At 45.8% G+C, this 15,223-nt stretch overlaps 1 protein-coding gene across 2 annotated transcripts in view; it reads left to right on the top strand.

Annotated features, from left to right (window-relative positions):
* Positions 1-15,223, top strand: part of IMMP2L (inner mitochondrial membrane peptidase subunit 2) — a 643,351-nt gene that overhangs the window by 40,647 nt on the left and 587,481 nt on the right. For both annotated transcript variants that reach the window (XM_037041124.1, XM_037041125.1), the window contains exon 4: positions 10,055-10,158. In XM_037041124.1, coding sequence (XP_036897019.1) covers positions 10,055-10,158 — 104 coding nt within the window. The remainder of the gene's footprint in view (positions 1-10,054; positions 10,159-15,223) is intronic.

The following is a 15,223-nucleotide window of genomic DNA, read 5'->3' on the forward strand; positions in this document are numbered from 1 at the left end:
GCTGCATGCATTATGCCCCTTCAACAGAATCATACCTTGAAGACTTCACACATTCGATCTCTCAGCTGTTAAATGCACTCAGTTTAAAGACATAAAGAGGGAACTGAAAACATGATTACTTAAATTTGCCAAGCAATGTACTGTTTTTACCATTTGTGCTTTCATCTGTTTTTTAAGGTATAAAAGTGATACTGTGGTTAGGTTAAAACATTTTTATGTAGTGTGAATTCCTTAACATTGACAATGAAATACATAGGAGCTGAGATTTGCTCTAAAAGACTGTGGGAGAGGGGAGAGCAGCCCGGGCTTACGGACGGAGCAAGTGCCCACAGCTTCATCACCTGAGTCCACCTCGGGGGAACATGGCAGGTCGTGTCCTGTCCTGGCCACCATCTGACAGGTTCACTGAGGTGTGCCCTGTAAACCATCGAGTGTACCGGTTGTGGGGGAGTGACAGTGTGGAGGTGTACACTGCCAGCTGGTGGCACACTTGCCTCGCCTTGGGAAGTTCTCTCAGGCCCCTTTGCAGTGGGTGCCCCACGTGCCTTAGCCTGGGCGGCCTTGGTCCCAGCTACCAGACGTGCCTTCTCCTGACGCTTTGTGTGACTGGAACCACACAGCCTGCGGTTCCTTGTATCTGCCTCTCCTTTCTCACCAGAATGTGTTCTGAGGGTCCCCACGTCATACCATCTGTCATCAGGAAGTCACTTCTTTTCACTGCTGAATGGGACCCCGTGTGTGGGCGCATCCCATTTGGTTTCTCTGCCTGCTCAGCAGCTGGGGACCAGCGAGGCTCTTCCCACACATCCGTCACTGAGTGAGGTGCCGGGGACAGAGGTGTACAGACCTCTGTGTGGACACGTGCTTCTCTTAGGCAGATCCCTAGGTGTGGAGTTGCTAAGTTATAGGGTACATTTATGTTTAACATTAAAGAGTAAACAGCTAACTTACCCCTGGGGTGGGGGAGCGTGTGGCGACTAGCACCCTCATGCTGCCTCCCTGTGGCTGGGTCAGGGGATGGAAGGTCACAGGCCCATCTCACTGCTGCTGTCAGGGGTGGTGGGGTTCCCCCTCCCCAATCTGCCCACTGGAATCAGGGTGCTGGGCCCCTTCCCCCCCTGGGGTTGGCTGTACTTCCCGTGGGCCTTGGGCTAGAGAGCAGACTTTTCTCCAGGATTTCTTGTCCTGCCTCTCCGTGGCCCCTGGCTGCAGGCTTTCTGCCCTCTGCATCCACCCCGGGCGTATGGGAAGCAAACAGAAGACCTAGGAGACCCTCCACCATGTCTTTTCTCAAATCTTAGGTCCCTGCCTCTGCTCCTTTTTCATCCCCCCTTTCAGAGTCTTCCTCTCTTTGTGCTTCGTGTTGGGCCCCGCGCTGTCAGAGCAGGTGGGGGGGCTGGTGACAAGTGCAGGTGCTCTGTTTGGGTCCTGGGCCCTCTCGGTCACGCGTGACTGTGTTCTGGCTAGTGTTAAAAGGACAACAAGCAAGGTGGCACTTCCAGGCCTGGCTCCTTAAAGCCTTCTCTGTTGCCCATGCTCTGTTCTCTCCTGTCTGCTGGCCTACGGCAAGGCCCCAGGGGGTGGAGAGTCTACAGAACAGAAAGCACCTGGGCTCTGCAGGGCGGGGTGCAGCGGGTGCGCTCACGGGGAGGCACACCGAGCCCCTGCGCGCCTTTCCACGTGCGGTTGGTCAGGCTGTGGCCCTAGACGCAGGACCCTTTTCCTCTCCTTTCTGCCTCCTCCTCCGCTCCCTTCGGGCTAAACTCGAGCCCTGTTTCCTTCACACGGCTCTCCCTGACCCCTCCATTTACTTATTGAAATCCTTCAGTACTGTACATTTTGCGCCCGATGACACGTCCTCTCATCGTCATTTCAGGGGTTCGTGCGGACTCCGCTTGTGAGCTTCTGCAAGAAAGGGCCTGTTAACCTCTCACCTAGCCGTTCACAGGGGTGCTGAATAAATGCATCCGAAATTCATTCTCGGAAGCATCAAAGTGCCTACATAATTAAACCCCGCAGAAACATGATAAAATGAAATTACCATCATTAAAATTTCTCTCTCTGACTCTGAGGGTGTTTCTGTACTCTTCACCCAAAAACCTTCCGGCTCCTTGATGAATCCACCCCCGTGTTCAGAGCAGAGGTTTTTCAGCCTCCCTGCCCACGCATGACACGGGCACTCCCAGGTGCACGACCGAAACAAAGGTTCCCTGTGACAATGCCTCCACCCTAGTCCCCAGCATTATGTGCAGTGCCCTCTGCTACTTTCTATTCTGGTCTCAGGCCATTAAAGTGACTCTGGGTCTCCGCAGAGGTCGTCACCTGTAGTTTGAAAAATGCTGCTTCATTGTGGGAGGGAGGCTGGAAAGGCCGAGGGCCCTGTGATGGAAGGACTGGGGCAGGTTGGCTTTCAATCTGGAATCTTTAGTGCAGGCTTGGTGTTGAGGCCACCAGCACTCAGGACCGCACAGAGGACAAGGGCCGTGGTCCGAGAAAGCCCTCTGGGGCCAGTGTGGTCCTCGGGCCTCGTTCCTACAGGTTCCTGAGCCCTGGTCCAAGTCTATGGAATCAATTGTGGCCAGGACCTGGGAATCTGCATTATGCAAGCTCTGCAGATGCTCACCTTTGACAGCCTGTTCCTGGACCGAGAGCCCCAACTCTGGGGAAAGGGCAGTTGTTCAGGGATTTATCAGACGTGGAAGCGTTTTACATGAGAAATCCTGATTACCGTGGTGTTTTTGTTTTAAGATTTTATTTATTTTATTTTCTCTAGAGGAGAAGGGAGAGAGAAAGAGGGAGAGAGCAAGAGGGAGAGAAACATCAACGTGCTGTTGCCTCTTGCACAAGCACTACTGGGGACCTGGCCCACAACCCAGGCATGTGCTCTGACTGGGAATTGAACCAGCCACCCTTTGGTTTGCAGGCCAGTGTTCAATCCACTGACTCACACCAGTCACAGGGCCTTGGTGTTTTAATGAAGCTTTTGAATTCTAACTCTTAATACCTTTTAAAAATATAGTTTTTATTCCCCATCCTTTGTCTATTAAGTCATTTGTCACATGTCTGTGCTAATTTTAGCTTATTTTATTGTTTATAATCTCTTATGCCAATGGCATAATTTATAATACTTTACATTCTTATTTTGGTTTATAAACTTTGTTTTTATTTCTTCGATTTTTAAATGCATGTTCTGCACTTTGTAGATTAAGAGCGTTATCTTTTAATATTTTTTGTTTGTTTAGTTCAGTTTTTGGCCATCTAATTATCTATCTCCCCTCCCCACTTTTTGGCAATATAACCATCTTTTATTTCTGTAGTTTTAAAATTAAACATTTAAAAATTTACTTACTTATTTTTAGGTGGGAGAGAAGGAGAGAGAATAAAAAATCAATCTGTTTTTTCACTTATTTATGCATTCATTGATTTGAGTCTTGTATGTGCCATGACCGGGAATCAAACCCACAACCTTTGTGTATCTGGACAATGCTCTAATCAACTGACCTATGTAGCCAGGTGTTTCTGTGGTTTTTAAAATGGCCAATGGGAAGCACAGAGAGTGTCAGCAGAGAGATGGGCCTGTGCCCTTAGGATGGGGGGTGTGGGGGAGTTATCAGCCCTGGCTTCCTGGTGAGTCGCAGCTCCCTCACTGATTGCTGTGGTTTCCTCCCACACTGACTCTGGCCACCTGGCTTGCTTTTCAGCCCGTGCAGCATCATACCTGTTACTCCGGTAGAAACTTGGTAAACCCTTGTGCAATAGGAACATGCAAGGAAACCCTGGATCTCCTGTTGGAGGGGCCACTGCAGGGGGAAAGTGGAACATCCCAGCCCCAAAGCCCCCCGTCAGTGCCTGTCAGTGAGCAGGGTCCTCTTGGACTTTCCACAGAAGCCCTACATGACCCCAGAGGATTGAAGCCACATGAGGGACCTCAGGAGAAACCAGCAGGGGACCTGCCCTGAGGAACAGAGTCCAAATTGCAAGCTTATGGGCAAATAAATGGTTGCTCTGTTAAGGCACAGTTTTGGGGCAGTTTGTCATGAAGTAATCGGTGACTGAAATAAAAAGTGCCATTATTACTGGGGCGCTATCCTGACAGAATCCTTCAGAATGTGTCACTGGCCTTGGAACCAGGTGGCAGTCGGGGCTGGAAAACTGGTAAAGGGACTACTGGCAAAGACTGGACAAATGACCAGTGACTGTGAATGGAAGCTGAAAGCGGGGTGAGAGAGCTGCTGTTGGAAACTGGAGCAATGGTGGCCCACGCTTGATGGTACTGAAGCAGTTTTAAAAACCATCACCTGCAGGATCTTGGAATATACAGGATGGACCTGGTGAACCCAGAGCTCTGGCTTGGGGCAGAGTATTGAAATTGTCAGTTGGCTCCTTACAGTGTCACACGAGGTCTTACAGCCTCGCACCCTTAGTGAAGGCATACTTTTCCTCCAATGTCCTTTAGGTTGGGTGTGTGAAGAATTGGTCTCTGTTCCAGCCCGTGTGGGGCCTGCCTAAAGACTCACGTGTGAGCAGGCAGGGGCTGCCGGGACTAACTGGCTGGGCGGCGTGACCTGTCTAGGACAAAGCACTAAGGTGACTCTGGGAAGATGGGGTCCTAATGGGAACTTGAGCAAATGACCAGGTGCTCCTGTGGGGAGTCTGTGGGAGCTGGAGCAGGTGTGAGGGGGCCATTATTCTGTGCTTATTAATGACGTGCCAGATGGAACTGGGACTTAATGCGTATAAATGTCCTGAGAGGCTTTGTGACTTGAGTTTCCTCCTTTTAGCACTCAAGTGTAATGGGCATGTATGTGACTGTGGGTTTTAATCACCCAACCACGTGAGGGGCCTGCTGGTCAAAAGTTTGAATAATTTTTGTATCAGCTGGACGCTCATTATAAGGGGTCAAGCATTAAGGGCTCAGGGTAACAAGTGCCCTTTACCTGGGAGGGATGCTCCTCCAGGTCTAGCCACAGCCTGTGGGGCCTTGGGTGCAGCTGGAGCCCTTGGATCATGTGTACCCAGTGAGACAAGTTCAAGGGCTCCAGGTGGTAGGCAAACAGTGGGGCCCCGAACAGCAAGGGGGGGTGATGGTACTTTAGACCCCACTTTATCCATAGTCTTTCCAGAGTGTGGCATCTAATAATGGTGATTCTATCAGTAGAATATAAATTTATTTTAACTGTAGTTCATGCTTCCTGGCCAGCACTGCAATGGTCAAAACTGTGAAACAAATACTACTCTTTCAGTTTTTTTCCTCTTACTTTTAAACTAACAGTTACTCAACATCCCTAATCATTTTTCTAATACTATAACTTTTCAAAGGAAGTTTGAGGTCGAATCTTGGTTCCTCGTGGCAGCTTGGAAGCATCTCATTAAAAAGCATGGCATTTATTAAACAATTTGGAGTATTTCTAGCCTGGTGGGTGGTGCTCTGTATGTATGAGGTAGTTGAAAGCCTCTATCGCTCCCAAAGAAGTGAGGTGGAAACCAGGCTTTGTGAGTGAGAGGACTGTACATAGCCAATTGCAGGCTGTGAACTGTTTTTTTAATTAAAAATATGAGAAAAATTAATAAGATATTTATAGGAAAAATAGAAACTAGAATAATATCATTTACTGATTGGTGGCTGGACTAACTCTTACAAGGCAAAAAATTTATTATGTCTCTGTTTCACTCTCTAGGGGAGTGTCACTTTCCCAAGCCATGACACAGATTCCCCCGAAACTGCTGTACGCTTTCAGCGCAGACACAACCTGAGAATGTAGGGTACCTTGACGTTAATATTTGTTTGTAAGAGCTTTGAAATTCCTTCGGCAGAGTCTTTGATCAGGGATGCACAAAAGCCAACTTCTGTCTTGCACTGTTTCAAAAGCAGGTGTGATGCCTGCTATTTCTAACTTTACCATAATTTATTCATATCTGCTGAAACCTTCTGACTTACATTGCCTTTTTTAGAGTGAGCAACCTAGTGCTTAGGTCAGAGCAAAACACACAATAACCTCCCTTTTATGGATAAACTTAATTTTTTTCAAAAAAAGTAAATAAAGGAAAATTATTATGTCAGCTACAGCTAAGAAGTTAGATTTTAGTGTATATCATTTTATATGTGTGTGTGCATATTTTAAAATGAAGATTCAGAATATACTGGGCATGATGTTTTTATAGAAGATACAACTACACAGTTGTGCACAATCAAGTGTTTGTGGCACTTAAATCCTAGAGGCAGAACAATTGAGATCCAAAATAAAATATTTTATTACTTTATTTGCCTAAAAGAAATGAAGACGCCCCAAGAGTTTAGAAACGAGGGGTAGAATTAGAGCCCAGAGACTTTCGGTTCAGTGTTTAAAGTGACAAGCGTCCAGGGCAGAAGGTAAGAGCTACATTTCTCTGGAAGAACAATTATGTGAGCTGGCTTCCCACTGTCCCTGCACCCGCATCGCGTCTTGCTCTGACTGTTGACCCTGTGTCACGTGAGGACTATGTCTCAAGCCTCCGTGGGTCTCCTCCTGTAATTCTCATGGCCACCCCCGGGACTCGGTGGTCAGCCTACCCCATGGGGCCAACATGGAAATGAGGCTTGGAAAGGTTAAAAAGTTTAAGGTCCTCTGGCTAGTAAGTAAGGAAATGGAGCCAAGATGAGAACAGCGTTTCTTTTTTTTTTTAATCTCTAGAGCAAGGCTGCCCTAAAGACCCCTGAGGTTGATGCTGAACCTGAGGTCTCCCTGGCAGAGGCCGCGGAATAGATGGAGAGGGTGCAGGTCACGCAGAAAAGATGAGCAGGGCAGCCGTGGGCCGGCTTTTGTTGTCCATCGCTTATTCCAGTGATTTTTCAGTGTTTTTCCACTTACCGCTGGGACTCTCCTCGAGTGCTAGCAGCGACAATCAACACAGTCACACATTTTGAAATGTAGCTGGAAACTTCTAGATTAAATATTCTCTGAGGTTTATAACTTCCCCAGACTTCATTATTCTAAGCTGGTTACAGTTTTGATGGAGTCCCTCGGAACCTAGGATTGAGAGTGCCGACAGCACGACCAGAAAACACGCACTCTGTGCTTCCATTGGGGTCCCGAGGGTTACGAGATTCGATGTGGATTTCATGTTCATCGCTTCTCTGATGTGCACAGACTGCTTGTTCTGTCTGGAGTGTGCTCTGCTGTCTCCGCAGGGGAAGCAGGCTGTGGGCCGCTTCTGAGCAGTGACGCAGGTTACTCAGAACAGCAGTTACTCAGAACGCAGGTTTTTCTAGAACAGCAGTGCCCATGTTACGTTTCCTTAAATGTTTCCTATAAGTGTTTTGTTTTGAAGTTGGTGCATTCTTTTTCTTCTCAAAAATCGTTTTGGAAAACTTGGGAAATAGTGTTTTTTTTTTTTTTTTAAATTTATATTGCTTAATTGAAGTACGAGGATCGGCAGTTTTTATAGTGCTGTTAAGTAGTTTTCCAGGTCAGGAAAGTTCCTTTATGATAAGTGTGAGTCACATCCCTCTCTTCATATTCGTGAATGAACAGTAAAGAAATAAATGTATTATTCTGTTGTGATCAGCTTGATGTCATTATGGAAAAAAAATAAGGCACCGCTCCACGTTACTCCTAATCCTTAAATTGCCTAACTTGATGCAAAACAAAAGCTTTCTTACTAGACTTATCTTGAATGTGTTTCCAGTGAAAGAGATGTGGCTATTGTTTAGATAATGTGCGTTGCTTACAAACCCCGTGGTTTAAATATGCTTTTTGAAAACCGTTCATGTTTTGAACTTTATAGAAATACTCCTACCCAACCCCTCTCCTGGGTGTGCAAATATGGCTAAGACGTGATTTCTGCATTTGAGAAGCTCTCGGTTGAGTGAAGGAGTCGTGTGTAGGCAGCTGCCTGTTGCAGAGTTTCAGGAACCATCCCTGAAGCTGACGTGCACTGGGAAGAGGGCACGGGTGGGGGAAGGATTCACTGAATCTGTGGAGAGGAGGTCAAAGAAAGCTCCTACTGTTTCCTGTGTAAAGTCAAATGTGGCCTTCCCGGTGCTGACTTGTGATTCTAATCTCTTGCTGTTTGAAATCTGACACGCTCCCTTCTGGGGTTCATCTTTGAACACATCTTTTGCTCATAATGCATTACCTTTTGGCTCCAACAGTTGGTATCAGACAGGTAGATTAGGTGAGTCATTCTGTAAAGGACAGATGGATCCGAGGGTCAGGATTTGGTGCTTCCGTCCCTGCGCTGGAGCATCAGGATGTAATGTCCTGATTTTTGCAAGGAAATTGCACTTGGTGATGGTTGTGTTTTAAGGATTCTCAGAGAAGTTGCTGTCAAAGGCCTTCTGAGCAGAGGGCAAGTCTGATGGTGAGAGACTCAAAGAAAGGTAGAAATGGAGCGTGACACAGGAGTCTTCTAGAAGGGGGACCAGGTGAGTGGTCTCCTGTTAACTAAGGAAGGTGACACAGAAGTTAATTTGGGTGCTGGCGTGGAAGCTGATCTCTGTCGTTGGCGTGTTAATGTGGGGAATCTTCAAGAATTTCATGAATTATTTTTTGATTCTTCCCAGTGAGCACTATTAACCATCTTCAGTGATCAGGTGTCAAGAACACACATAAGAAACAGTTTGTTCTCAATATTCTCGTAGGTGTTTGGAGAGAGAGGCAAGGCAGTGATGGTGAGGCATGTTTGGATGTGCTGTGGGCAAATAGCAATGGGTTCCACGGGGAGCTTGGGAGGGTTGGCTGCCCACTGGAGTCTGAGGATGGGAACGGAGAGGGGAGAGGAGAGAGGAGCGTGTTAGGAAAGAATGCTTCTGAGCATCCCCCATGGGGTTCCATGTTTTTGAAGGTAGGAAGGGGGAACGAGTGGGAAACATTTCAGGCAGGAATATTTGCCTCTGTGTTGAGGTCTCATCACTCAATGAAGGACTCGGGGACCCGTGGGAGTGGTTGAAGTCTACAAGGACACCTGGGAGGTTTTGGGCCCAGAAAGCCGGGGCATCAAATACAAGGTGATGGTAATGGCCCCAGCATGAAACATCTGCACTATTGTCCATCTTCTTTGTAGAAAATCTACGGATAGTTCCAGGAATCTTTCAAGAAAGAGCTGGCCACTTGGGCTCCAGGGTCCAGCCGAGCACTGGACAAGGTCATGTCCTCTCCTGCCACCACCCCCCGGTGCCAGGGAGAGTTAGACATGCCCTGTGGTTTGGCCCCTTCCCCCCCACAGACACAGATGTTCCCCTTATGACACTCTAAGGGACCCCACAGCGTCCATGGTGAAAAGGCCACCTTGCCTTCCTGTGTCCTCTGTCCCACCTCCCCTACTCAGGGTTGTCGTGCATCCATTCACTTTCGCTGCACCCCGTATGGACTCAGGTTGTAGGCATCACGCTTCCTCACTCAGAGCTTTATGCCTGATGGCCCCTGACCATCAGGTGCCTCGGGGCACAGAATGTTTCTCCGTTCCCACCCTGCCCGCCCTTGGCACGTCAAGGCTTGTCGGATCCCAGGGCGACGGCCACTTATCAGCCACCTTACCCTGAGACCAGGGCCCTTGCTGCCCGCTTTCTCGGGAAGAGTGGACAACATGGGGCGTCCCCAAGTTTTCCATGCTGTCCCACCGTGTGTTTCTTCTGCTCATTTCACCGTTTCCCGTGGTGTTTCCCGGTTGGGTTGAGATGGCTCTTTTTTCCACGGAACAATGCCATGTGCTGTTGTGGGATTAGCTCCTCTTTGGACCTTCTGTTGGGAGGGTCGATTCGATTTCTCCTCATGTCTCTTGAATCCTTCTTAAAGCTGTCCACACCTCGTGACTTGAGTTTAGGAGAGAGTCAAATACCTGGCACGTTCTCCTTCCCAGTCAGTATTGGGCACGTATTTCTCCCCTGGTTCGCTGTGCAGAATCCCGATGAGCCCTTTTGAAAACTCATTGTTTGCTGTTACTTTAGAGCAGCAATTTATCGAAAGTGACTATGTTAGAGATATTTTATTGCTCCGCACAGAGCGATGACGCGCAAGGCACCATGAAGACTGGAAAACACAAATGAGAGACATGTCCCTTTCTCCCTGTGTTTCAGCCCTCTTTGAATCCCGGAGGGAGCCAGTCATCCGACGTGGTACTTTTGAACCACTGGAAAGTGAGGAATTTTGAAGTCCAGCGTGGTGACATTGTGTCGTTGGTGTAAGTAGACCAGAAACATACTGTATTTGCACATAAATTATAAGGACGTGGTTTAACTGGTAATCTGCTGCTAATGCCATATTGTCAATGACTAAATTGTAGGTACATTGAAAATCAAATGTGTTTTCAAAAATCAATTTTGAAGTGCAACGATGCTATAAAAAAGAGTTTTTCTTTTATATTTAAAATGTATCTGTTGATTGACCTACTTGGATTTGGCAAAAAGTGGTTAATGAAATGTCGATTGGAAGTTATACTGATGATTAAAAAATACATGTATTTGGTTTTAGTTTCGATGATTTCAAAATTTTGCATCTTGGAAGCAATCTTTTATTCTCATGTTTTATTGTTCTGTGAAGGCACAAAATATTTCTAGAGTATGACAAATATGCTGTGAAATGTGGTGACATCAATTCGGTGACATATCTATCAGTACTTTAATGGACAGAGTTTGGAAGGCTGCTCCACTGGAGATGTTCGTGTGAGACCAGAGGTGGCGCTGTTGCTCTGTAAAAGTAGGAAAGCTGGTCTGCAACGTGCATTTCATTCCAGTCTTAATGCAGAAAGGGACTGTCAAAGTGTGTATAATTGACACAATGATATAATGCCTAGTCCGAGCACGTGCTCCCATGGTTAGATTTGAGATTTTTCTGTTTGTTTGTTTTCAAAGTAAATTCACACTGAGAGGACTGCAGCAGAACTTGCCTTGTTTCTTCTGGTTTCAGCCCCTTCTAAAATGTTTTCATGTGATTCCCTGTTATTCCAGTTGGTACACTGGGATAGCAGTTAACTGAGTCGTTCTTGCTGTGTATTTTGACAATAGTAAAAATCCTATCATTTGGGGGAATCTTCCAATTTATGTTTCTGATTCTTGAATGGGAATGACTGTTTCTTGTTGTATGGTACATGCAATTGTTTGCTGGAAGCAAACCATCATCTCCTTGTTTACACTTACCTTTCACAGGTGCTTTGTGGAAACAGGTGTCTTTTAAGTGTGCCTCTGTCCAGCCTGCTGAACCAGTCTTCCTCTGACAATCTGCGAACTAATATGCTTAGTAACTAATGGAATAAATACATCGGAGTGGAGTTTTGTGTGGTGGATGAAATGCCCCTCATGCTTGGGAGCACTTTTTGTGCTGTTAGCCTGCTCTTCAGAGGGTACTTCCAGTTGGTATCACTGGGCTGCTCTTGCAACCTCCGTAGCGTCCCCTTCCACCCTGGATTAGCCTGTCGTGTGCTCGTTATTCTTTCATCTTTGGTTTGACAAGGGTACATCCTCACTTAGTTGGCGATGGAGGTGGTGCCCACCGAGTGAAAGAGGTCACACTATACACAGACAACTGTGCATTGTTGTTTCCATTAGAAACATGCTGTCTCTCAGCTAGTGAGTGTGAACAGGTAATTGGGGGGGAAAAGCTCCTTGAAATTCAGGGTTGCATGGTCCATACAAGTACCCTAGCTTCTTATATGGTACTTAGAAGACAAGGAGAGAAAGCAATGCTCTTTTATGTGAACATTAATTATAGTTATCTATTATATTTATAATATAATAAATATACCACTTTTACTTATTATATACATGCATTTCAAAAAGGGCACATTCAAATTGATGTTGAGAGGGTACATTACAGCCCCTTTGAAGTGTGTTTCTAGTGAGTTTGTCATGTGCTTTGTCTGTCTCGTACAGAGGACAAGTTTTCTCTCACGATGCTCGTTGGTAGCAGGAGCTACCATGTGGAAGAATGCTTACCGATGGGCATTGTATTATTTAACAGCAAACAGTTAAGTATTAATTGTTGCTTCCTCTGAGAAATAAGGAGTCATTCTAAATTCTCCTTCAGTATGATGTCATACTATAAAAGATACTGTTTAAAGTGCATTTTTACTCTTATGAGCAAAAATGCTTTCTAGACACATCTTTATATTTTTATGTAGTTTATAGTCTGCCTCATTTGAAAAAAATGATGTTGGCTTGATGAATGCTCACAATATGTGTTTAATGCACATAAAACACTGAATATTTGCTTTTCTTACAAAATGCATCAATCTGGTCTTAACTTAGACAATAATTGTTCACATTGCATTGGGATATCCTGTTTAAGAAATGTATGACTCATCCAGAAATGCATGACTAACATTTGAATTTATTGCTAAATATAAAATGTATAAAATGCAAATCAGTGATAAGCACACATTTCACTGATACATAATTCATCTTTGGAAACAAGATATTATGACAATTTGTATTTTAAATAGTCCTGGAACAGCATTTTGCATACTCTGCCCAGAACATGGAGGTAGAGCATTTCTACTATATTACACACTCATTTCTCAAACACTTTCCAATGTGCATATTCATACTTAAATCAGCAGGGCTTATGCAGCTTCGTAACTGGAATAGTAATGAAAAGAATAACAACTTCGTTAAAAATGCTAGCACTTTAACACCAATCCAGAAGAACCTATGTACCCCGATGTTCATAGCAGCACAATTTACAATAGCCAAGAGTTGGAAGCAACCTAAATGCCCATCGGTCAATGACTGGATCAAAAAACTATGGTACACTTACACAATGAAATTCTATGCTGCAGAAAGGAAGAAGGAGCTCCTACCCTTTGCAACATCATGGATGGAACTGGAAAGCATTATGCTGAGCGAAATAAGCCAGGCAGTGAAAGACAAATACCATATGATATCACCTTTAACAGGAATCTAAACAACAAAACAAACAAGCAAGCAAAATGTAACCAAAGACACTGAAACACAGAACGTGCTGACAGGGTCTAGAGGGGAGAGGGGAGAGAATCACAGGGGAAAAGGGGAAGGACTCACATGGACAAGTATAAAGGACACATGGACAATAACTAAGGTGGGGGGCAGAGATGGGAGGGAGGTGGGGAGCACTGGGGGAGGGCAGGGCTGGGAATACAAGAAAGAAAACTGTACTTGAACAAGAGTTAAATAAAAAAAATAAAAAATAATAATAAAAAAATGCTAGCACTTTAAAAGACATGAACTTTCTAATAAGAAAACACTGCAGTCAATGTAGGATTTTATTTAAAACAAAAATGGTAAAGGTGGCTTGGTGGAAGGCGATAGACGCAAGGGTAGAGGCTGCTTATGTATGCAGAGCAAGAGGGGCACTACCTGGAGAAATTGCGAGGAGAGGAAAGTAGCAAGCTCTGTGCAAAGTGTCCTAATACTAGAGATGCTTGCTCTGCTCATTGCCATGTGTTACTTTGTGTATATGTGTGTGTGCATGTATATAAATGTGTACAGGTACATCTATAATATATACTTTAAGATCAATGTTCGCCTTGCAATAAGCACTTCTGAGGGGAGGGTTCAATGCATAGTGCAGATTCCTTCCTGGCTTACTCTGCGAGCGTACTTAGACTTCGGGTGCTGTTATGAATGAAAGAGAACATTAATGCTGTGGGGAAAAGAAATCCCATGTGAACCAGCGCGGCCTCTGCCTCATACGGAAACCCTTTCTGCATTTACCAATTGCCTATGAGCCTGATTCATCCTGAGCTGCAGAAACAAAAGCTGGAGCAGAAGCACCCACTTACGTCTCAGGGGTTTTCTTCAGAACTCACTGACCGCTGCTGTTTCTTACAGTGGGCTGTCTGGGTGGGGGCGGGGGTGCGGGCTGCAACGAGCTTCTTTGCCCCTCTTCCTTATCTTTTCCTGTCACCTTCTTTCTGTAAAAAGTTGACGTCAGGGACCTATTGTTTCAGCCTATTATTCAGTAATGCTACATGAAAAGGTACGTTTACTTATTGTAGTAGCAAGACTGTTACGGAGAAAATTGTCGGTTCTCAAGTGCTCAGTATTGCTAAGTATGTAGGTGACATCATACTGTCTTAGTGGATTTGATGTCACTATTACTATGTAGGTGACATCGTACTGTCTTGGTGGATTTGCAAACCAATAGTGGTGATTACGGTGGATTCTCTGCACCTTGGAATTGACTTTCTATTAGCCTGTGTCATGGCCGCACTGCCGCCCACTCAGTGTAGGTGGCGCTGTGTTCCAACAATGTATCAATGAACGGTCTACTGAGACAGTGTCAAATAATCACATTTAAAATTGCATTGACTTTTTATTGTGAAATATTAGACTTGAGGAGAAGTTATAAAAACAGTATAGAGAGTTTCCATATGTCCCCCCTAATGTTTTTTGAAGTTTCATTGGGAGAATAATTGACAAATAAAATGGTAAGACGTTTGAAGTAAAACACTGTGGTGATGGGATATACGTGAACACTGGGAAAGGCTTTCCCCGTTAAGTAGCACAGTCATTCTCTCACATTTGTGCGTTCTGGGGGGAGGGGGAGACTATCGAAGTTTTACTCTCAGTAGATTTCACCTGTCTTGCACCTCGCCGTCAGCTGCAGTCTTTCGGTGTCTCTCGGGTGCCCAGACTCCGGTTCGCCTGGTACCCGCTAACACTACTCTTACGCACAACCGCAGGACAGTCACTGAAGCCAGGGAACTGACGTTGATGCCATCCTGTTAACTAGTCCGTGGACCTTATTTGAGTTTCACCACTGTTCCCAGTAATGTCCCTTTTCTAGACCAGATCCTTGGTTGTTCTTTGTCCCTTTGACCTTGACGCTTTTGAAAGGTCCTGGCCAGTGACTCTGCAGAGTGAGCCTGATCTGTTTAATTTTCAAGTCTACCTTCCGATGGAGAAGCATTGCTGTTGCCAGTGCTTGCTGAGTCAGCTGCAGTGGGTGGTGACAATGGGGGAGGGGACAGGGCCAGAGAGAGGGAAATTCTCAGGTACAGGCATTTTTAGTTTCTTGGGACCACATACTTGGGTCACATCTGAGAGGGTCCATGGCTTCTGCAAGTCTACACAGTCAAGTTTACAGCTGTTGGGAGTCAAGGAGGAGAGCTGTGCAGGTGGGGGGGGGGTGGCTGTGGCGTATGGCAGAGAGAGAGGGAGCCGAGGGTAGGTCACAGCTCCTGTGGCATGGAGACAGTGTTCTCCAAGTTCGTGAGAGGGGAGGGTGGGGTAATTCTCATTCATAAGCACCACTGCAGAGCAGGCCTCGTG

Source organism: Sturnira hondurensis, unplaced genomic scaffold (assembly GCF_014824575.4).
Source record: "Sturnira hondurensis isolate 20B ecotype Veracruz unplaced genomic scaffold, ASM1482457v3 Scaffold0002840, whole genome shotgun sequence".
Lineage (NCBI taxonomy): Eukaryota > Metazoa > Chordata > Mammalia > Chiroptera > Phyllostomidae > Sturnira > Sturnira hondurensis.